This window comes from Pyrgilauda ruficollis, unplaced genomic scaffold (assembly GCF_017590135.1).
Source record: "Pyrgilauda ruficollis isolate IOZ18807 unplaced genomic scaffold, ASM1759013v1 scaffold114, whole genome shotgun sequence".
In the NCBI taxonomy this organism is placed as follows: Eukaryota; Metazoa; Chordata; class Aves; order Passeriformes; family Passeridae; genus Pyrgilauda; species Pyrgilauda ruficollis.
In genome coordinates, this window is record NW_024509655.1 from 42,307 (window position 1) to 63,433 (window position 21,127).

At 51.1% G+C, this 21,127-nt stretch overlaps 2 protein-coding genes across 2 annotated transcripts; both read left to right on the forward strand.

Annotated features, from left to right (window-relative positions):
• The first annotated feature begins 305 nt into the window (after window positions 1-305).
• On the forward strand, window positions 306-13,094 carry LOC121360255 (integrin binding sialoprotein). Its single transcript, XM_041479965.1, has 4 exons — window positions 306-453; window positions 9,940-9,993; window positions 11,981-12,082; window positions 12,378-13,094. The coding sequence occupies exons 1-4, from the start codon at window positions 376-378 to the stop codon at window positions 12,927-12,929; spliced, it is 786 nt and encodes a 261-aa protein (XP_041335899.1). The 5' UTR covers window positions 306-375; the 3' UTR covers window positions 12,930-13,094.
• A 2,149-nt stretch (window positions 13,095-15,243) lies between these two features.
• Window positions 15,244-20,304, forward strand: LOC121360277 (ovocleidin-116-like). The gene is made up of 5 exons (XM_041479999.1): window positions 15,244-15,285; window positions 15,940-16,011; window positions 17,589-17,642; window positions 17,783-17,875; window positions 17,971-20,304. The coding sequence occupies exons 2-5, from the start codon at window positions 15,952-15,954 to the stop codon at window positions 19,954-19,956; spliced, it is 2,193 nt and encodes a 730-aa protein (XP_041335933.1). The 5' UTR covers window positions 15,244-15,285; window positions 15,940-15,951; the 3' UTR covers window positions 19,957-20,304.
• Window positions 20,305-21,127: the final 823 nt, after the last annotated feature.

Here is a 21,127-nt window from a genome sequence, read left to right on the forward strand (position 1 = left end):
TCTTTAATCACCATTAAAACCACCAAACTCCACTGTGGTTTGAGGTGTTGCTGTTTTTTTCTCCTGGGTGTGTCAGGGTCTGCAATTTGGGGCTGGACCAGAAGGAACGGGAAGCAAAGGGCAGGATATTTGTGTGAGGAGCCACAGCATGCCGGGACGAGGGGGAAAGCAAAAGCTGAGGATGTTCCCACTCCCTCTATTTCCAGGTGCCCCAAAGGCCACCCCTGCCCCTTGGTGAACCCGCAGTGGGGTGGAAAATCTGGCTGATGACCCCAGTGAGCTGGGCCTGAGGCTTTGCTATATTAGAGTCATCACCTGCACCCTCAGCAAGGGTTGTGCTGCTCTTCCTGAGGTGCTGGAAAGGTGTCCCAGGTCATGAGGACTCTTCTGGTCCACTGGCTTTGTGTGCCCATGATGGCTCCTGGTACCAGGTTCCCTGCAGCAGAGATGCAGGTAAGCAAGGTAAAGGTGTTACCATGTTACCATGTAAAACCTGTTTTACTCTATGTGACATTTAGTTGGTTTTTTTCCTCCTATCAGCAAATAAACAACATGTTATTTAAAATCACATTATTTTAAATGCCACCCAGGCCCTTCTTCCTTGTTCACATGTGCAAGACAAGCAGTACAATGTAGGTTTCGATGCTGAAGGTGAAGCTGTTGTGTCACTATGCAGTTTTACAGCATGGAGTTGTGGCTCTGCAGGGGACACTCCCCAAGGGGCTAGGGTGAGTGAGTACATTCCCTTCAGCTGTCAAGTCTCAGGGGTACTGCTGAGCATTGCAGTACCAAATTCAAGAACCAGTAAAAAAATGAAATCTTTTCCTGCTACTTATAGCAGAACCACACTTAATTTGTAGCCTGTTTCCAATGAAGGCTGGGAGCTGAACAGCTCCTGGTTTTTATGGAAATTATGTTTTAATTTTCACCCTGTGTAAACCTTTTTCTGCTTCTGTATGAGACCAGCTCTGAAACTTGTGGCTTCCCCATGCTGCTGCTTTGGGAATGAGCCTCTTTCCTGACTCTTCATCCCACTAGTCCCACTTCACTGTGAATACCTCAGCTGTGACCTGGCCCTTATTTTTTGACCCCTCATATCAGTTGTGTGAATAGCTGGGGATACTGTGATGGCAGTGATGCCTGTCAGGGACATGAGCACCAGAATTCTGGAGTGCAGCTCCACCACTGGGGTGAAAGACAGCAAGGGCTATCTTGGGTTTGGCTGCAGCAAAAAGGTCTGGGTCACATCCCTGTTGCTGTAGTTTAAAGTTGTAGTAATGACTTGTTTGCTGCTGCGGGGCAGGCAGGAGCTCTCCTGTGACCAGCAAATGGTGCTGGCTGCTCAGGCAGCGGCGCTGTTCTGGTGCCGCCTCTGTCACAGGGCTGGCTCACATCCCGGGGGCCATCGGAGGTGATGTTCACGTAGCCACAGCTGCTGGTGGTGGGGATAGCGCAGTTGTTTTCGGATCCCTCCAGGAAGAGGCGTGCAGCTCGGCCGTGAGCCCAGCCTGCGAGGACAGTCGAAATGTTTCAGGAGTGGGGTGAAACTGCTTCTCGCAAATTGGACACAGGTCCATGACCCTGTGTCCATCTTCATCCTTGTGGGAGTGGTACTGTGGTGCACAGCAGCCTGGCACAGCTGGGCAGGGGACTGCGTGTCCCCATCCTCCTCATTTCATGCATGGAGAGAAAAAATGGATTGATATGAGTTTAGTGTGAGCAGGAGGCACAAGTGCCTTGCAAACAGGGCCAAGGGTATCTGGCTGTGTGTTCCTGGGGACGTGCTGCCACTGCACTCGTCTCCTGGCCAACAATGCCCAAAACTTGCCTCCTGCTGGCTGGCTGCTCCCCAAAAGCCAGGGAGCTGGTGCCAGAGCTGACTGCTGCCTGCCGGTGCTGCCAGGACAGCTTCCCATGGGACCATCCCTCCTGGGCATTGCCCTTCTCTGGGAAAACCTCCTGCTTGGCCTCAGGGAGGGAGCCACTCATGTTGGGCCCACGCAGGGATTTGCCCAGAACCTGTCAAAGGACTTCTGCAAGGTTTTGGGGGACACTGGTGGTATTGGACTATTCCTATCAAATGCTGTTCATCTGTGTATAAGCAGGGCCACCCTGCTTGACATCTGGAAGGGCTTGATGATAGGCAGGACTTCACAGGTGAGGTTTTGGATGGGCAGAGGGAGTGTGACCAAAAGATGCTCTTTGGGAGGATTTAAAGGCATTTTTAGGAGTCTATATATTCAGGTTTTGTGCCATGTGTCTGTGCACCGTGAGCATTGGAGGGGGAAACTCCTGCTCTCTGGTGTTGGGCTGGCAGGACAAGCAGCTGGGAAGGTCAGCCACAGGCTACGCCATTGCTGGAGATGTTCCTGCCTCCAGTTTCAGGATGATTATGTGATGAAGTTGTCAGATTCATTTTTCCTGACTGGTTAGGCAGGAATAAAAAATGCCCATGTCAATGTATGCTTTTATTATCCACCCACATGACATTCTTTGTGCATTGGGGGTGGCCTCCAGAGCTGAATGCAGCAATTTACCCAGAAACCAGCATTGGGGTTTAAAGCAGGTATTTTTGGATCCATTTGGGTTTTTGAAAACACGAGTTTGCATAATCTTAAAATAAAGGTTTCTTGTGGGTTTGGTGGGGTTTTTTTGGGTTTTTTTTGGAGGGTGGTTTTTTTTTTTTTTTTTTTTTTTTTTTTTTTTTTTTTTTTTTTTTTTTTGTACTAAGAAGAAAAAATTCTATTTTTAATAAGTAGCTTGTGTGGCTGAAGGCTGAAGTAGTGGGAGGCAGCAGTGCTGAGCCTGGCTGTGGCAGCTGAACTTGGGACAGCCACAGCATAAAAGCTGTACTTATTCAACCTCATTATTTTCCTGGATTTGGTGGGAAAAGCAAAGAGACCCCTGCACTTGCAGACCACCTCTCTATCCAGCAGTGGCTTTTTTGACAGTGCAGACAAATTTCCTGGGATTCCCATGGTGATCTGAGTTCCACAGCTGGCTGCAGGTTTTTCCTTGGCCTGTGTTTGTCTTTACCAAAATAGGAATATCTGTGGAAGAAACAATGATAGAATCACAGAACGGTATTGGTTGGAAGGGACCTTAAACACCATCTCAATCCAACCCCCTGCCATGGACAGGGACACTAGACCAGGTTTCTCAAAGCCCCATCCAACCTGGTCTTGAACACTCCCAGGGATGGGACACCTACTACTTCTCTGAGCAACCTGTTCCAGTGCCTCACCACACTCACAGCAGAGAATTTCTTCCTAGTATTGAATCTATACTTCTCTCTCTCAGTTTGAAGTCATCTCCCCCCTTGTCTTGCCTCTACATGCCCTTGTAAGAAAATTCTCTTCCTCTTTCTTGTAGGCTCCCTTCAGGTCTGATGGGATTGTCTCGTCTATGCCCCCTGTGATGTAATTCTATTGTGGGAACCACTCCTTTCCAAGCACACAGTGGAGCTAGGATAGTTTGATTGCGTTTCTCTGCCCTTTTCAATGGGGAGGAAAAACCTCTGACGGAATTACTGAGGCCATCAATCTGAACAAAAGAAATATCCCAGACGTGGGAAAACAGCCTTTGACCTCAGTGAAACCCCAAAATGCTGCAAACCTTTTGAATGCTCAAAGGACATTTTTCTTCCAGCTCTCTTTACTGCCATGCATTTTGACGGTAACTAACTTTCCCATCCCTGGCTCAGCCATGTCCTGGGAGTTTTGTGGTCTCCCCCGCACTGCCCCAAGTGGAGCCAGGCACCACAGGATGGTACAAGTAAAGTGTAAGTGTTAGCATCCACCTGTACTGCATTCCCCCAGCTCATGATGGAAACCTTAAATCCTCCCGTACTGCACTCCCCAAATTCATGATGGAAACCTTCAGAGTGAGCAAGTGGTTTGCAGTTCAGTTTTTTCCTGTTTCCTGAAATGCAAAGCTGCAAAGAGCTGCTGTATTTTAGCAGAAGGCATCAGGTTACTTACTGAACACAGGGGCTGAAACTGTACCTGGGGGGCCAAGGCAACACCTGCCCTTTCTGTCCTAGACCTGATGTTGTTTCACCTGCAGAGCAAAAAGTAGTTTCGCAACAGTGTGAAAACTTTGCAAAGCCACCTTTTAAAAAAAGGAAATGAGTGCCTGAGTGCTAAGGCACTTTTTGCAGAAAACATGTACTTTATGTATTTAGGCCAGTTTGGATGGGGCTTTGAGCAACCTGGTCTAGTGGGAGGTGTCACTGCCCATGGCAGGGGATTGGGACTAGATGAGATTTAAGGTCCCTTCCAATCCAGACCATTCTGTGATTCTGTGATATGTGGATACATACATCACTCTTGTGGAACTCATGTGTGTACACAATAACAAATAACCAGTTCAAGAGCAGCAGCTCCTGCTGACACACACAGCACACTCTGCCTCTGCTGCAAGTGGGGCCTTTTTAACGCCAGACTCAGGGGTTTTACCAAGTTAGAGCAGTGTGTGCAGTAACAGGGAGGTAGACAGCCATCACCAGTGCAGCACGGAAGCAGTGTGCTTCCACACCATCCAGATGCCTGAAGGTCCAGGGACACTGATTTAACTTTGTTAGAGAGCTCAGTTCTTGAGCTGGATGTGCAAGCAGTTGGTTGTTACTTCTGCAATGAATACAGGCTATCTTCCTGCTTGCCTCCTGAAAAATGAGGCCTTTTGGGGGGTTTATTTGGCTTTTTCTCCTGAGGATGTGTTTGAGAGCTCTCACATGTAGATGGAGGCAGAGACAGCTGGGGAGACCAGACCTGGTAACTTGCTCTGGCAAGTGGAGTGAGGAGTTTCTTGTTCCTGAAAAAAAGAAAAACAAACAAACAGAGGAGATCCAATATACAGATATTGCTCAAACACGTGAGGGCCTGGGTGGTGGCAAGTCTGGGATTTGCGATAATGCTGCAACCTAGCCTCAGTGATTTGCTGGCTTTGGTTCCCAGAGTTCAGGGTGCTTCAAAGTGCTCACATTACAGAGCTACTCCTGACCTGCATTTTGCCAGGAAATAGAATTAATTTCATTTTTATGGTTTCTGCTCAGAGAAAAAGGAAAATCATGCAAAATGTTCAATTGCAGAGGGCCAATATATAAAGGTTGTGTACTGATAATGGAGACTGATACAAGGTGCATTTTAGATATTCTCCCCTCACACTTTTATTCTAAAATTGGATGTTGGCAAAAGGATAATGAGCTGTGTGTGCAGCTGATGCTGGTTTGCATTTGTGTTTGTGCTCTGAGAGGTAAGGGGAAAGAAAGGCATTCCTGATTCTTATGCTGTTGCTCCCTCTTCTTGCTCACCACTTCCCTCCCCAGCTGGTGACTGTGGCACACACACTCCTGTCCCTGACAGTATGTGGGGAGAGCTGGAAGCCAGGGCAAGCTCTGCCAAAGGTGACTCCTATATAGGTTTTGGGGGTGCCCTGGCCACTGAGCTGCATGGCAGGGGTGCCCCTTTCCCTGGCTGCAGCAGCACCTTTGTCTCTTCCCACCATGCTCAAAGAGTCCTTCTGGTTTTGTTTTCTTTACTTATTTTTGGCCCTGAGGTTTCCTTTCAGAATAGCTGCAGGGCATGGAAATAGGACGGTGTGGCCTCAGCCCTGCAGTGTGCCCGGGTAGAGCAGGAGCACTCTGTTCTGCTCATTTACTGCCCTGCAAAAATAATAAGTAAATTTGGACTTAGGAGCCATGTCAGCCTGAGCCGCACTGGGACACTCTGACCCTGAGGTCCTCAGGGGCTCAGGCAAGTACACCCAAACTGTAAAGGGTGCCCTTGCTGGGTGCAAGCTGCAGCACAAAGCTGTGGCCAGCGGCTGGTGCAAACCCCACCTTCCACTAGACCATGCTGATTAAAACCCCATCCTTTGGAGGCAGATAAGCTGTTCTATGTTTTGTTTCCAGCAAGGTGATATCATTTAATAAAGCTTTCAAAGTCTGCATTTGCTTTTAATAACAGATTCCTTTCAGACAAAAGGGTGATCCCTCCAAGCCCTGCCACCTTGGAGAGATGGAGTTCTTGCAAAAGCATTAAGAGACCAATGCTCCACACCTGCCATGTGATGATTTTGAAGTAGTAATAAAAAATAAATTTCAAGTGAAAGTGTTTTGGATGTTCTGGCTGAGTTCCTTGCTGGTCTCCCACCATGGTGCCAGTGAGGTTGCTGCTGCTGGTAGCCTGCCAGGACAGCACCCACTCCAGGAGCTAAACATAGGTGCTGGCTGCACAAGGCACTTCAGCACATGTTAATTATCCTGGTGCCTTTTAGGGATCTTGGGTGAAACATGTTTTTATAGTCAGTTTTCCATATTTTTTTTTAAGCAGACTGGAGCAGAGGCCCTTTAATTACATTAAAAATCGCCTCCCACCAGGACTCTCTGTTCCCAAGCCCTGATGAAACTTTAAGCTCAAAGCCAGGCACATGCTCACGGCTTTCCTAGGCCAGGCAGCTTAGGACAGCAGGGGACAATGGGAAGCAGGGTTGTCACTGCCCTGAATGCACAGCAGGGCAGCCCCTCCAGCTGCTCCAGCCCCATGGAGATGGGAGGACATGGGAATCCTTATCCTCACAAATGCTGATCTGTCTCTTTATCAAAGGCTGCTGTGTTGGCACCAAAGAACTGCATGGCTGAGGTGCTTTTGTGTTGGTTTTTTTTTTTAATTTGTTTGGGTTTTTTTTTGGTTTTTGGGGTTTTTTTGTGTGTGGCTTTTCCTGGCACAAGGTGTCAGCTGAAAGCCATGGCCAGCTCCAGGCCTCCCTTATAATTAGGACTTCACAGTGACACAAGGGGCTTTGCAGCCCATGGGGGCAGCTGTGCCCTGCAGCCCCAGGGGCTGCATGGTGGGCATGTGGCATGGTCTGCTGCCAGGGGTGCTGGACCCTTGGGGAGCTATGGGGGACCTCTCCCTCCCCAGAAACAACTTATGTGCATAGTGTTCTATCAGCAATTATCAGCTCCACATCATGTACCTGTCAATGATGGGCTTCCCTGCATGTAATTGAGGCTGTTTTTACCCCTAGTTTTAAGAAGAAACATTCAGGCATTTCATGGCAAAGTAGATTTTTCTGTACTTAATAACCATAGTTTTACCACTGACTAAGCTGACCCTTACAGATCTGCCTGAAGGCATTTATTTTTCAGCACCTCTCTTCCTTCTCCTAGGGCTGTAGGGCTGAAAGCATCAAGTGGGATTTGCAGCTCTCCTTGCCACTTCAGGAAGCGAAGTTGCATTTGTTGAGGAGTCATTCCCTGAACTGCTGCAGCCCAAATGTGCAGGAGCTTAGGGGCCTTTGCTGATGAGTGCAAGAAAAATGGGAAAGAGGAAGCAGAGGTGCACTGGAGAGCTGGGTGGATGAAATCCAAGCAGGAAATGATAAATATAGGTAAAGGAGAAAAGACATCCTTGCAGAGGTGGGTGCTGGGGGCAGCATCTGCTTGCTGTATCCTGTCACCAAGATCCCCAGCGTGATTTGAGTGCACATGTGGGTGAGGTTTTTTCATTTTCCCCCCACTCCCCGGCAGTTATTCTGCTTTGCTGGGGACATACACAGATTTCAGCTGAACAATGCCTAATTTTTGAGAGCAGGGGACTGGGCTGGCCCCTGTGTGGGTCTGCGTAGTTTGCAGGGCTTTAGAAACAAAGCAGACCTGCATTTTGTAGCAACACTGTGGCAGAAATGACTCTCAAAGAGGCACTGAGTGACACCTGTATCTGAGTCCCCTTTTCTTTCCCTTCCCTTACCAAGGCCTCTGCAGGCATCCTGGAGGGGGATTATTTTTGGATTTAGCTTTTTTTTTGGTCTAACGGCTCTGCACAAGTGTCTGTGGGGCCGGGCCTTTGAGGTCGTTCTTTCTGTCTACTTGAAAAAACAGTGACAGGATTTCCCAAAAAGGGAGGTGGACACCCCCCAGCAACAGATTTCCCAATATTTATTTTAATTAAAACCCAGAGTGTTATTATATCCTCAGCCTCCCAGCTGCACATCTGAGGCAAGACCCTCAATTAAATGGCGCAGTGCAAACCTCGCTGGGTTTGGCAGCGGCACAGGGCGCTATGTTTGTTCACCAAATCTGCCAGCGTTGAAGTTTTGGAGGGGTTTTGGTGCATGCTGGAGAGCTGGCGTCACTCCAGGCAGGGCGGTGACTGGCTTGGGGGGGGCAAAGCCAGACCTTATATCCCAGCAGGGCAGCAGTGGGAGGAAATCTGTGCCGGCTGACTCCTCCATGGTTAGCTCTTGGTGCTGGGGCAGGGTAAGCTTGCTGCTGCTTTTCCCAGTTGGGTTGTGCATTGAAGTCTGCTTTTTGCAGGGAGATGGGAGGGTCAGCTTACTGGCAGGATTGGGGTGCTGCTTTTAGTCTTTTCCTGGATCTGTGGCTTCATGAAGTGCTTGGGTGGAGGGGGTGAGCATCCAGAACCTTGCTGCAAGGTCAGAGAGACTTGTGGCCACTTGTTTTATAGCCTGAATTAAGCAAAAATAAGGAAACTTCAAGCACAGATAAATGTAATAACAATTCTCTACAAGCACAGCTGATACTGGGTTTAGGCAGAGGAAGGGTAGGAGAAAGGAAGGTTAGTGGGCCTGACTGAGCTCAGGGGTATGCTGGAAGAATTGTTCCCTGGGGGAAGGCTGGGGTGCTGCTGGAAGGATTGGGTGTGCTCCTTTCTCCTTGATGCAGGAGGGCAGGCTGTGTTTTGGTGCTTTGGGTGTGCAGTTGAGACCTGCCCAGAGCTAAGTCCCCTCCAGCGATGCCTGTGGGGGGGCTCTTTGCATTGGTGCCTTGCCACTGCTATTTTTGCCAATGGCAGGCTGTGAAGCCAATTACTTCCATTATTTGTTTGCTTATTTGTTTTTCCTCAGTGAGGTTACACTGTCTGTGGAGTAATTCCCAGGAGCACTGCTTCCTGGGCAAAGCCCAAGCAGGTCTTGGAGCTATGGAAGGGTGGCTGCAGTGGGCAGTGCTCCCAGCTGCTCCTGTTGCATCTCCAATGGGGCTTGGCTTTCTCCCCTCCCTTAAGGGCAATAGGGAAAAAGGAATAAGTCATTCTTCTCCAGGAAAGCTTTGAGTTCACTACATGGTGAAACTTGCTTTTCTGGTATTTTGTGGCTTCTAAAAAAACCCCAAAATTCATGGAAGTTGAGGCAGATCTTAAAAAAAAAAAAAAAAAAAAAAAAGAAGAAAAAGAAAGAATTGGGTCTACGGAGGGGTTGGGTGACCTCACCAAGAAAGGCTGGAAGTCAGCCTTTCTTCTCCCCAGTCACCCACGTGGACACAGACATGTGGATGGTTTGGAGTGGTGTTGGTGCTTTCTAGCTGAAAAGCAAGCCCTCAATGTGTTTTGGTGTTCCTAGAAACAGCAACCATGAGGAGTGTCCTGGTGTTTGTCTGCCTGGTGGGGATGGCGTGCACCTTCTCGGTGAGTGCCAGGCGAGGGGGGACCTCCTGGCCTTGCCAGGGCTGCTGTGGGGCATGTACCAACCCACCCTTTCCCCCAGGTCAAGAGCTGGCTGCGGCAACCCAAGTGGGGTGACTCAGAAGAGAACGCGGTAGGGTCTCCCCCACCCCGCGTGCCTAGTCCCACATGGGGCTGATCTTGAGGAAGAGCACATTTTGGTGGCTCCTGTACCCAAGGTCCCAGACTGATGGGATTTTCCCCCTCCTTCTTCTGGTAGGTTTTCAAGAGCCGGCACCGGCATTACCTGTACAGATATATCTATGTGTATCCCCCGCAGCGACGGTACCAGGTGGGTGCTTCCGAGGGGTTGCTGCTGCTTTGTCGCCCTCCAAATGCAGAGATTTTGGCCAGATGAGATGGGGGCATGGTCTGTGCCCTGTAGGCATGGCCTGTGGACCTGTGCACAGGACATTGTACTCATGACACCACTGGGAACCCACCCACCCGCCTCCAACTTGGTTTTTTCTCTTTTTAGGGTAGTGACTCATCTGAGGAAGAGGGGGATGGCTCGGAGGAGGAGGAAGAGGGGGTGAGTATGGCAAACCAGTAGTCTGCAAAACAAATACGGGAATTTGGGAACTTTCTTTGGTTTTGTAGTCTCTGCTCATCAGCATTTGTGGTCACTGACTTCCCACAGGCTTGCACTCTGGTTACAACTGGATTTTCTACTCTGGACTTTTTTTTTTTTTTTTTTTTTTTTTTTGTCGATATTTTCCTTTTGCTTTCCTTTTTTTTCCTGGGCAGGGGTTGTACCAAACAACCCTGAGACAAATTCTTTTGGTTTCCGTTTCCAGCAGCTCAGAAAGGAGCAGGACAGGCCAAAGGACAGAACCAGGGAGGTTCACACAAGGAAGAAGGTGCTGTTAGGAACTCCTCTTACCTTCCTTTTTCAGGGTCTGTTACCCCTATAGCGCTGAGAATAGCCCTACAGAAAATGCAGTCATGCTCTGCATGTGTGTCTGTGGAGTGACGCAAACTGATGCTATATTGGAAAAGTCAAATTTGTATCAGTCTGGTAAAGCTGCTTCTGTCTGCTGGATCAATGTGGGCTTGGGCACCTCTGTAGTTGTGAGAGCAGCCCAGGTCCAAAATTAAATGTAAGGGATTAAAAAGATCTTTTGTGCCTTATCGGGATGCAAATGCTCAAAAATAGTCCAGTGGTCTCAGGCACACAGGTGCTTTGAAATAAGGATCTGGTATGCTTAGAATCCTGTGTGTCATGCCTAATCAAGTCTTTCATTTTTTTTCTTTTATAAAAGTTATTTAATGAAAGCCAGGGAATCTGGTTTTAAACCCCACTTTGGTGGCCTGTCAGGGCTTGGGATGTAGCATGGGATATGGCCCCTGTGCCAGCCCTGGCACCTCCCTGCAATTTGCCCCATTTTACCTGTTTCTCTCCCCTACCACTGCAATTTCTAGGGATAGATTTGAGCAGTGGGATGGACAGCAAAAGGTGGAATTTCTTTTCTCAGGAAGAAATTAACTGGTTTGCAGGAATGTAGCTGCTCTTTAGGACTGCCCTTTTCATTTTGAGGGCACCAGAGCAGTGGCTGCTCCCATGCAGGGATGTGCCTTCACTGGCAGGGTAGTCAGCAAAATGAATCATGCTCAAAGGCCCCAGGGTCAGTTATATGTATGTAAAAAGCATTATAGAGCATATCAGTATGTAAAAAGCATTATGTTGGCTGCTATATAGGGAGCATTGCTTCCACTGGCACAGCTTGCTGCACAGTGCAATTTGATGGCTCTCCTCTTGGAGAGGAGAGCAGCCTGGTTTTTCTCTGCCAGCATGTGCATCTGTATTTAAATGTCTGAACTGGCCCAAAATGCCAAGGTAGGTGTACTTGGTCTTGGCGTGTGAGCAGCAGGGGTTGCCCAGGGCAGCGATGACACTGACTTCAGGTCTCCCTGCCATGGCTGGGCTCATGTGCTGGTACCAACAAGTTCCACCTCCCAGACTGGGCCCTGGGTGAATTGCCCCACCAGCCCCTCAGTGTCTTCTCCAGGCTCTGTTTGCATTTGAGTTATTCCTTACCCTTTTTTTAGCCTTGCACCCACTGAGAGCCCCGCTCTGCTGCTGATCTCTGGGGCAAGTGTTGCTGATGGCTGATTGCTGGTGGGGTTTGGGCTCATGCCTGGCTTTGAGCCATCACACTCTCACTGACCATCCACACATGATGAGCAATGTGTTCGCATGTAGTGTGCCTGTGGCTTTCTTTGTTTACTGGAAACTGGGGGAGGTAACTTCAGAAGAAAACCTTTAGATGCTTTGCAAAGCAAAATGTGGAGCCAGAAAGGGAACACCCGACTCCAGCCACCACCACGTAATTGCACAGCTCCAGCTGCCCTGCTGCAGCTTCTACATTTCAGCCTGGAACAAGACCCGTGAGAAAGCAGGGAACTAGGAGCAATGCCCAAACACACTGTGTGGATGCACTGTACCCATCTCACTGCAGGGAGGCCTGTGCTCCACTCCAGCTGCTGACCCCCTACCCTGTGTGTCCCTGTCCTTGTAGGAGCCATTTTATGCTGGCACCAGGGCAGCTGGACACCCTGCTGGAGCAGCCCCTGAGGACTGCCAAGGTGCACTTGGAGGAGACGTCACATCCCCCCATCAGGTGTGGTTTGGGGAGATAGAGGGAGCACCCATGGGGAGGGGGCTATTCCCTGCATGTTTGCTTGTACCCATGGGATGCCCTGCACCCTGTTTCTGCTTGGGGGATTGCTGTGGAAATAGCTATAGCTGGACAAAGCTCTGGGCATTAACTTGGGGTTGGAAGGGGTACCCCAAAAAGACAGTCCTGCCAAGAAAGGTGTGGGGGGATGCTCAGCTGTGCCCAGACGTGCCCCTTTCCACGTGGAGCTGCAGCCTCCCGACATCCAAGTAATACTGTGCTGTCTTCCCTCTGCCAGGGCAAGGGCTGCCAAAGGATCAGGCAGAGAACTGGCAGCAAGGGGGAAGACTCTGAAAATGAAGACAGTGATGAGAATGAGGAGGAAGAAGAAGTAGATGAGAATGAGAATGGTGTCAATGGCACAAGCACCAACACCACAGAGGGTATTGGACCTCATGGCAATGACACTATGGTGGCTGAGGAAGGCACTGGTGAAGCTGAGGAAGAGGAGGAGGAAGAAGAAGAAGAAGAAGAGGAGGAGGAGGAGGAAGCTGAAGCCACCACCATTGCAAGCACCACCAACGAAGAGGGTCTGACACAGGCGACCACTATGGATGATGGGGGTCCCATAGATGTCACCACAGATGCCACCACAGCTGGGGGGCTGTGGGAGTATGATGTGACAGCCAGGGACCACAGCCGGGGTGATGAGGGCACCACTGAGGGTGGGTATGAGGAACAGGATGAGTATGCACGCGGGGACAGCTACCGGGCCTACGAGGATGAGTACAGCTACTACAAAGGGCATGGGTACGATGTGTATGGCCAGGATTACTACTACAGTCAGTGAGCATGGGGGCAGTCCTGGTGCTGCCTCTGCCAGCCCCAGCCACTCAGGAAGGTACATTCAAAGGTTCCCTGGAGCCACCGCATGCCAGAGAGGATGCTAGGCAGCTTGCCATGTACATTGGCTCCATCCAAGGCTTTTTTTTTGTATCTTGCAAACTGAAATGAAATGATTAAATGAAATAAAGCAACTGAACTGAGCTTGTTGGTGACAAAAGGTTTGCTGCCCAATTATCTGGGGTCAGTGGAGCAGCACAGCGCTAGGTGAGGGGCTGAGGTGCTACAGTTGCCCATGATGCTTAGGGCTGAATCTTGTTACTCCAGCTCAGATGCAGAAAGGGAGGAACAGCAAGGCTAACTTGGAAAGCTTTGGTAGAGTGCCCTCTGAAAAATGAAAGCGCACTCTTAGGGACACTGCTGTGGGATTACAGCCACGTTTTATGTAAAGTTTATGTCAATTTCCAATATGTGAGCAGTGATAACTTTATCATGTCTTCTGTTCCTTGGTAATGTGCCTCCCATGGCCTGACCACACACCAGGCAATGTTAATAAGGGTAAAAACATTAATTTCTCTTTCTGTGCATCACTAGCTGTAGATGCACACTCCTGTAATGAGGGCTTTGCTTTGTCCCTGCACCAGACATGTGGGTACAAGGCTGGGTAACTTGGATGTGTGTCTTGAACACCAGTACTGCAGCCCAAAATATCCCTGTCACATAGCCTCATTCCCAGAGCAAGGTAGGGCTGTCACAGTGACAGTGGTGCATCTACTCCCTTCCTTCATCAGTGATAGGGATGCCTAGCTGGGAGTCCTCAGGATCCCTGCTCAGGGTCCCTTCCCAACAGGAGTATGTCCCTGGCCAACTGGTGATCTGCATTAGGGATAGAACAAATCCCACTGGGTTCCAGGCAGATGCCACCATATGGGAATAGTGATGGCCTTCATTCACAGTTTATGGCAGGTATGTTGCTGCTCTTGCACTCCTAGGAAGGAACTCTGAGTTCAGCTTCTGATGCAGGTCCAGCTACAGAACTAGTCTACTCCTGCAGCAGCAAGTCACTGGCCATAGTACAAAACTGCTTCTGTATGCCAAAGCCAGGCTGCAGCTTCTGGGGAGGCAGGAAGTGCTGCCTGCAGCATGGGCACCCCTATGGCGGCACTGAGGAGCCCTGCACGCACTCAGGGCTGGTGCGGGGACACGAGTTCCATCATCCACATCGCCAGGGGATGCCCAGCTACGTCAGGAAACTGGCATGGACAAAGGACCCTGGCACTGCCAGGGGCCAGGTCCCACTCCTACAGGGCGCTTAGCCCAGTCCTGTGTGCGTCAGCCCCCCAGGCATCTGGCAAAGGCTCTCCTCCAGGAGCCAAGGCACATGGGCTGGCTGCCCTGGGGGGTGGCATCCAGCTGCCACTCCCTGGCTGGTGGCTAGGGTCACTTTCCTGCTGGCTCCAGGATTTGCTCCTGCTTGAGGTTGGATGCTGATGGTTTAAACATTTCTGGTGATAATGTGGGAGTCATGCCAGCTCCGAGGGTTTGGGTTAGGGCCGAGTGGAGAGTGGGATGGGAGCTACTGTCACCACCACCACCACAGTGACTGCCTGAACCAGGCTGGTTGCAGCAGTGGGAACCCTTCTTGGCAAGGGTGTAGGTGACCAGCAATGCCACCAAAAGTATAGGTGGGGAGAAGGAGGGTCTGTACATTGTGCACACCCTTATAGCACTTCTTTGTAATGAAGCTGGGCTCAAAGGGACCTGTGCAAGCAGTGCATGGAAAAACATACTTGTTTTTTTCTTTTTTGCCACTCTTCTGTTTTGCACTTGCACAGGTTTAACTCAGAAGGGGTGGAGGTTGAAACCCAAAAAGCAAGTGTCAGAAGACACAGCATGGTGGTGGCTCTCACTTGGCCAACACTGTCCTTCTGTGCCAAAGGGCCATGACCAGGCCTGGCTCTGAATCTTGCCCTTCCATTTCTGAAGCCCTGCCAGCTTTCCCATGTTGGTCACTGTGAACAAGCCAAGACCCACTGCACACCCTCTTATCAATAACCAAGCTGGATGTGTGCCACACTAAGATCTGCACTAATCATTGAGCAATTTTACCTTCAGAACAGATATTTATAAACTGTGCTTTCTGTTTATCCAGCCAGGTGGAACATTTGATAGCTGTCTTTTACCACAAACACATTTTTAGCTGGAAATTACTCCCCCTGGTTATCTGTGAGTGCTGCCAGAGCTGACAAATGTCCCTGGGCAGGAGCTGATTGGCTCTGTGCACCCGGGGCCAACTTTAAATTTCAGCAAAGTGGGCACAAGCTCCACAGTCTGCCACTGGGACCTGCCTCCAACAGGAAAAGGTAATCTTATTTAGCTTCCTGCCCTGTCTCTCCCTAGCCCTTCAGCTCTGCTGTCCCTGAGCAGGGATTCTCCTGCTTTCACTCTGGGCAAGCCACAATGGGGATGGGGACGTCCTGATCCTTGGCTGTGCACATCTCTTCAGCTTACATTGCTTTTGTACTGCTGATCTTTGTGCATGTATTTCCTTCTGGCATTTCCTGTAGCAATACTGGTATGGCTTCAGTCTCTGGGATGGACCTGCAAGCCCAAGCAAGGGTGGTTGGGTGAAAGCCTGCTGCTTTCTTAATTTGGATTTATGAACAGCTTAGCTTGCAGCAACTTTAGGGGATAATTTATTGCAAATATCCACCCAAGCTGCTTTGACAGAAGAAGTTAGGCAGTTTTAATAGCTGGTGTCAGAGTTCCCACTCAGAGCTGCTGGCTATGCCCTAAGCACATGGTGAGAGCATTGCCCTTGTTGTGAGGGATGCAATGAGGCAGGACAATGCCAAGGGCCACTGAAAATCCTGGGAAAAGTCGGGGTCACTGGAAAACCCTGCTGCCATGGGAGCTTTGGGACAGCAGGAGCTTTTAGGTTGTTCCTAACCAGGATTATTGAAGACCACAAGTCCTAGGAAGAAAAACTGCAGCAATGCTTCACTTTGTACCTCCAGGAGCAGCCCAAGATGCAAACACCCCTCGTCTGCTTGTGCCTGTGCTTGCTCAGCACAGCCCTCGCCACACCTGTGAGTATGGCTTTTCCTGGGTTCCCAGCATACTGCTGGAAGCGTGAGATGTGCTATCCAGTGCATCCCGGCATGCTTTCAGCAGTGAGAAAACATGGGTTATAGTTGTGTACACCACCTCTGTTGCTTGGGGAAGGGAGTAAGGTAAACAGCAGAGGTGAGCCCAGAAGAAAAATATTTATTAACAATGAGGTGTCTGAGCATGTTCCTTCAGCTTAGCAATCAGGGCATTGCACTGTCTGGGTGGCTGTACCTCTTCCCCTGAATTTCTGTGGATCTGGGATCTGCCCGGTGCTTTTGGCCTGCAAACAGCCTGAGCCAAGGCACAGGAAGGGAGGTGTGGGAAGGATGCTCATCTTACCCATGTGGGGAACAGTGGTCAGAGGGGCACCCACAATTATTTTCCAGCTCTCCTAATTTGAAATTTTGAGACATTTAACTAAAAACAGGGCAAATTAAGATTAATATAATAGGAGCCATTTTTGTCCTGCATAACTGTTGCTCAGCTTACTAAATACACAGCTAGAGTGAAAGTCTGCTCCTAGAAAAGGTTTGCCTTTTTGTCAGGGTAAGGAGAAGGGAAATCCCATCTTCCCTGAGATAGCCCCTCCCATGTGTGTTTTACCCCTTTCCCATGTATCTTTTACTCCACAGAGCAAGCTCTCACAACCCAGTCTGTAGCAGAGCAGCCCAGGGGAAGGCAATAAATCAGCACAGATTTGCTTTTCAGATAGGAGCACAGATGGCAGCTAATGCTATGCTGTGTAACCAGAGCTGCAATCTGGCCTTTGACACTGTTCACAAACAATGAAACAACCTGGGAATATTCAATACTTTGAGGTGTGTTTCTGTCCCTTCAGCTGGGCTTGGGATGTTTCAGTGATTAATTTTTCTAAAATCAAAGAGGACTCCCCTCCACGGGGCTGTCTCACTCTGGCATGTAAGGAATGCCTGAAATGGCTTTGTGGGGCTCACAGGATGCTCCCACTAGTAGGTCCCCCAACCCTGAGGGACGCACTAGCAAATACCCACCAAAAGATGCCAGGATAATCAGGGAGAGCTGGAAGCCTGCAAGCATGTACAGAAACCCAGCTGTGAGGACACACAGGTTGCTGCTCAGTAGCTTAGTAAACACTGGAAACTCCACCAGTTAACCAGCTCCAGACTCTCATCACAGGCAGATCCAAGCAGTAAGCTGGAGCATTCTTTTGTGAGCAATGGTGCTGTGTATTAAAAATGCTCTGTGGTAAAATCCTCTGCAGAATTCTCTGGGAAAAGGTTATTTGTTATTTATCAACAATACCATATGAAAGCTAGCATGCAATACAATCATGCTGTAGCAAAATTCACAATACTTTTCAGACTCTGGAAATGGGATTTTGACCTTTCCTACTACTGCTGTCTTTAAGTCAGCACCCCAGGTAGTGCCTGGGAATTTGGTGGCTTATCAATGCAGTTTTCCCACCCTTCCCTGAAGGTGGGAAAGGGTGGGTGGTCAGCAGTTGGCACTGGCAGCTGCCTATTTGCTGAGGCAGTGTTTGATGCCTCAGCTCTTCCTTGTGTTTTGCTGCCCACAGGTGCCACTGCCACTGCCTGGGAGAGCTGCTGGGAACTGTGTGGGACAACACCGGGTATGTATCCCTCTGCCGCCTCCTGGGGCCTCAGTGAGTACTGGTGGGACTCTACTGCAGTGCGAGATGCAGAAAGGGAAACTCCTGCCAATGCAATTAATAAGAAAATTGTGGGTTTTGGTTATTTTCTTCCCCACCAGATACTTCTGAAAAGCTGCAACGCCAAGCATGGCTTCTACATTTTCAAATATGTCTACTCATTCTCAACGCGGAGGAACCAGACACAGATAAAGGTAAGGAGGTGGCCAGGGGACACTATGGGACCCTGGCCTTGCTGCAGTGCCTCCAGCAGAAATCCATCACCCTGACCCTTGTGTGTACTGCACAGAAAGAAGAGGCTGACCAGCAGAGTATCATCCCCAGCCACCGGCTGCATGAGGGCAATGCCAGGCAGGAGCCACCAGCTGGGTCAGCTGGGACGGCCCCAGAGCACAGTGACAACAGCAGCACTGAAGTAATTGAGTATGGGATTGTCATCAAACCTGAAAACCACAGCACCCCAGGCATCAGTACGGACGGTCCCAGTCCTCACCCTGGCATTGGCATGCGAGCGCGTGGCAGTGGTGGTGGCATGGGTCCCACCCCATCCAGCTCAGAGGGCAGCGGCGATCTGGATTTGGTGGTGGAAGTTGACGGCGGTGTTCCCATTCTTCCTCAGGGTGAACGCCCCAGTGAGGTTGTAGTGGGGAACAGGTCCAGGGTCAGGAATGAGAATAAGGATGATGGTGCCCCCAGGGTGGTTCCGGTGGGGGGAGCCATGACTGCTGGGAGAGGGAGGGCCCCTACTACCAGAGGGGCAGGGGATGAGGGCAGTGGGGAGGCCACTGTCTCTGGCCAATGGCAGGAGGGTGTTAAACAGGGTACAGGGACAGGAGGCATTGCTTTGTCCTCTGTCACTGAGAAGATGGAGGATGTCCAAGTGGATGCTGCAGGTGTGGATGAATATTCTTACGTCCCCAATTCAGGCAGTGTCACCATCACCCATGGGAGCCTGGGCAGCACAGACAGGGCCGATGGCTTCACCCAGGTCTCTCCAGGCAAGGATGATGAGGTAAACATCTTCATTGGGAGGGCCAACATCCATGTGGGGGAGCAGGTAACCACCCAGGCTGGTGTCACAGAGAGTAGGGAGTATGATGGCATCCCCTCTGTGGGAAGCAGCAAGCCCTTCCGCAGGCTGGACGTCATTGTGTCACCCAGTGGTGATGAAGATGACAGCATCCCTGCCCGCAGGCAACCTGAAAGACTGGCCACCACAGCCACCCCAGCCCATGGGGACAGAGTTACCAGCAGCCTCAGGGATGGCAGTCTCACTGGAGAGGATGAGGAAGGTGACACCACCATTGGTGATGATAGAGGACTGGTAACCCCTGTCCCCTGGAGAGTCACTAGTGGTGACATTACCAGCCCCACAGTGGCCAGCATCCATGGGAAAGATGATGATGAGGTGAGAGGAGAGGGTCAGAAGTCCAAGGGGAAGCCAGACCATGTGGCTACCACGCCCTCCCACCACAGGGGTGACATGGAGGCCACTGTCACTGTCCCAGCCAAGGGGGTCAGCATCCACCCAGCCGCTACTGAAGGGGACCGCACCACCCCATTCGTGACAGCCAGCAGCCACAAGGCAGGCACGGGTCCTGTGCTCGGCAGAGGAGGGAGTGGTGAAGTGGGGACAGCCACCTCCACACCCTCCCGTGTGGAGGCACAGCCTGGGGCAGAGGTGAGGGTCCGTCCAGGGGGAGCAGGGCTGGACAAGACACCCAGGATGGACAAAGCACCGTTCCCAAGGGGGAAACCTGGTGGCTGGGCATTGAGCAGGGCCCAGACCACTGTTGGTGGCTATGATGGCGATGCTGGGGGCAGGTCTCATGCCACCAAAGCAGGAGCCAGCCCTGCTCCACAGGCAGGGCAAGACACGGGCAGCATGGCAGCAGGCAGGGGCCAGGAGTGGGGACGAGGTGCAGAGAGCAGGACAGCAGTGCCGGGGGCGGGGGGCGGCCGCCTGCCCGGGCACCATGGCAGGAGGCTGGGGGCTGGGGCGCCGGGCACCATCGCGACACTGGGCCGCAGCCGGCAGCTGGACCAGGTGAAACGCACTGACGAGCTCCATGTCCGTGAGCGGGCCTTCTACAGCCTTGGTGGCACGGGCGGCGGCCCCCACGGCCCCTACCCTGGCCTTGGGAGCGCCGACAGCAGCCAGTCCTCTGAGGGAGACCGGGGCAGCCACAGTGAGAGTGGACAGACGGGACTGCAGCCCTCAGGGTGGGGATCCCCAGGGTACCCCCAAGGCCACTGGATCCAGGGGCCCCTCTAAGACACAGCCAGTACCCACCCCGGTAGCTCCAGCGGTGGAGTTGGGGGGTAACTTGCCATGTTTTCCCCTTGGCATACACCCTGCGGGCTCTGCTCTTGCCTGGGTGAGGGGCAGGTTGCTGGGGGACACATGGTGCTTCACAGCCCAGGAGCCAAAAATCACTGGTTCATACAATCTGCTGTTAATCTGGGGGAGGCTGCACATGGCACCACAGCAGGAATGCACGGGTGTGCTGTGCCAGACAGCCAGGGAACAGCAGCTATGCTACAGGGCATAGGGTAGTGGTGTTTGTGCACTGATGCGAAGCAACTAAAGAAGCAGTGAGAAAAAGCCTCTGTCCTTGCAGTTTCACTTTCAGCCTACTGAAGAAATAAAGGCATTTCTGTACCTGAGGATCTACTGACTCTGGTGTTTGCAATGGGACTTTCAGGCAGTCACTGCCAGAAGCAGCATGCTGGGGGTGGGCTGGTCCCTGGGCATAAGGGGATTTCTGGCTCCAGCACATCCCTGGCCCTGCCATTTCTTGTGGGACTGCAGTTTGGCCAACAAGCCCCACACATCCCTCCCTTGGGGTACCAGATCCTGCCCAGGGCCACCGGCATCCCTGAGCTTGCTAGGGAGCCCACAGAGCATCCTCCCCTTCGGTTCATCCACCTGCCCCAGCAAGAAGTCCCCATCATGCCCTCCTGATGGTATATTTCCTGGCCACACTGTCCTTCCAGGAGCACCATAACACTCTGGCTGTGCCACCACCACTCCTGCCACTGGCCCCCGCACACAGGCCAGGCTGGGCTTCGACACACTGGAGCCATACCCTCAGTGTTAATCAAAGTTAATCACTGTTTATGCAATTGCATGTTGCTTTTTCTGTCTGAGAAGCTGCTAAAACAGGCGCGTTCAGGAGCATGCCAGAGTGAAGGGCACAGTGGGAGAGGCGTCGAGCCTCAAGTGGAGAGGTATTGTCTCAGCACATGCTGAGGCAACTTACCACCAGTGCTGTCCCTATGCAGGGAGCAGGTAGGAGCAGCCAGGAGCAGCCATGATGTGAGTGAAGTACCCACAGAGTACCTGCTTCCCTCCCTCTGCACACCTGCATGCAGGGAAGTTGCAGATCCTGTTATGGGACACAGAATTGCAGGATGGTTTGGGTTGGAAGGGACAATAAAGATCA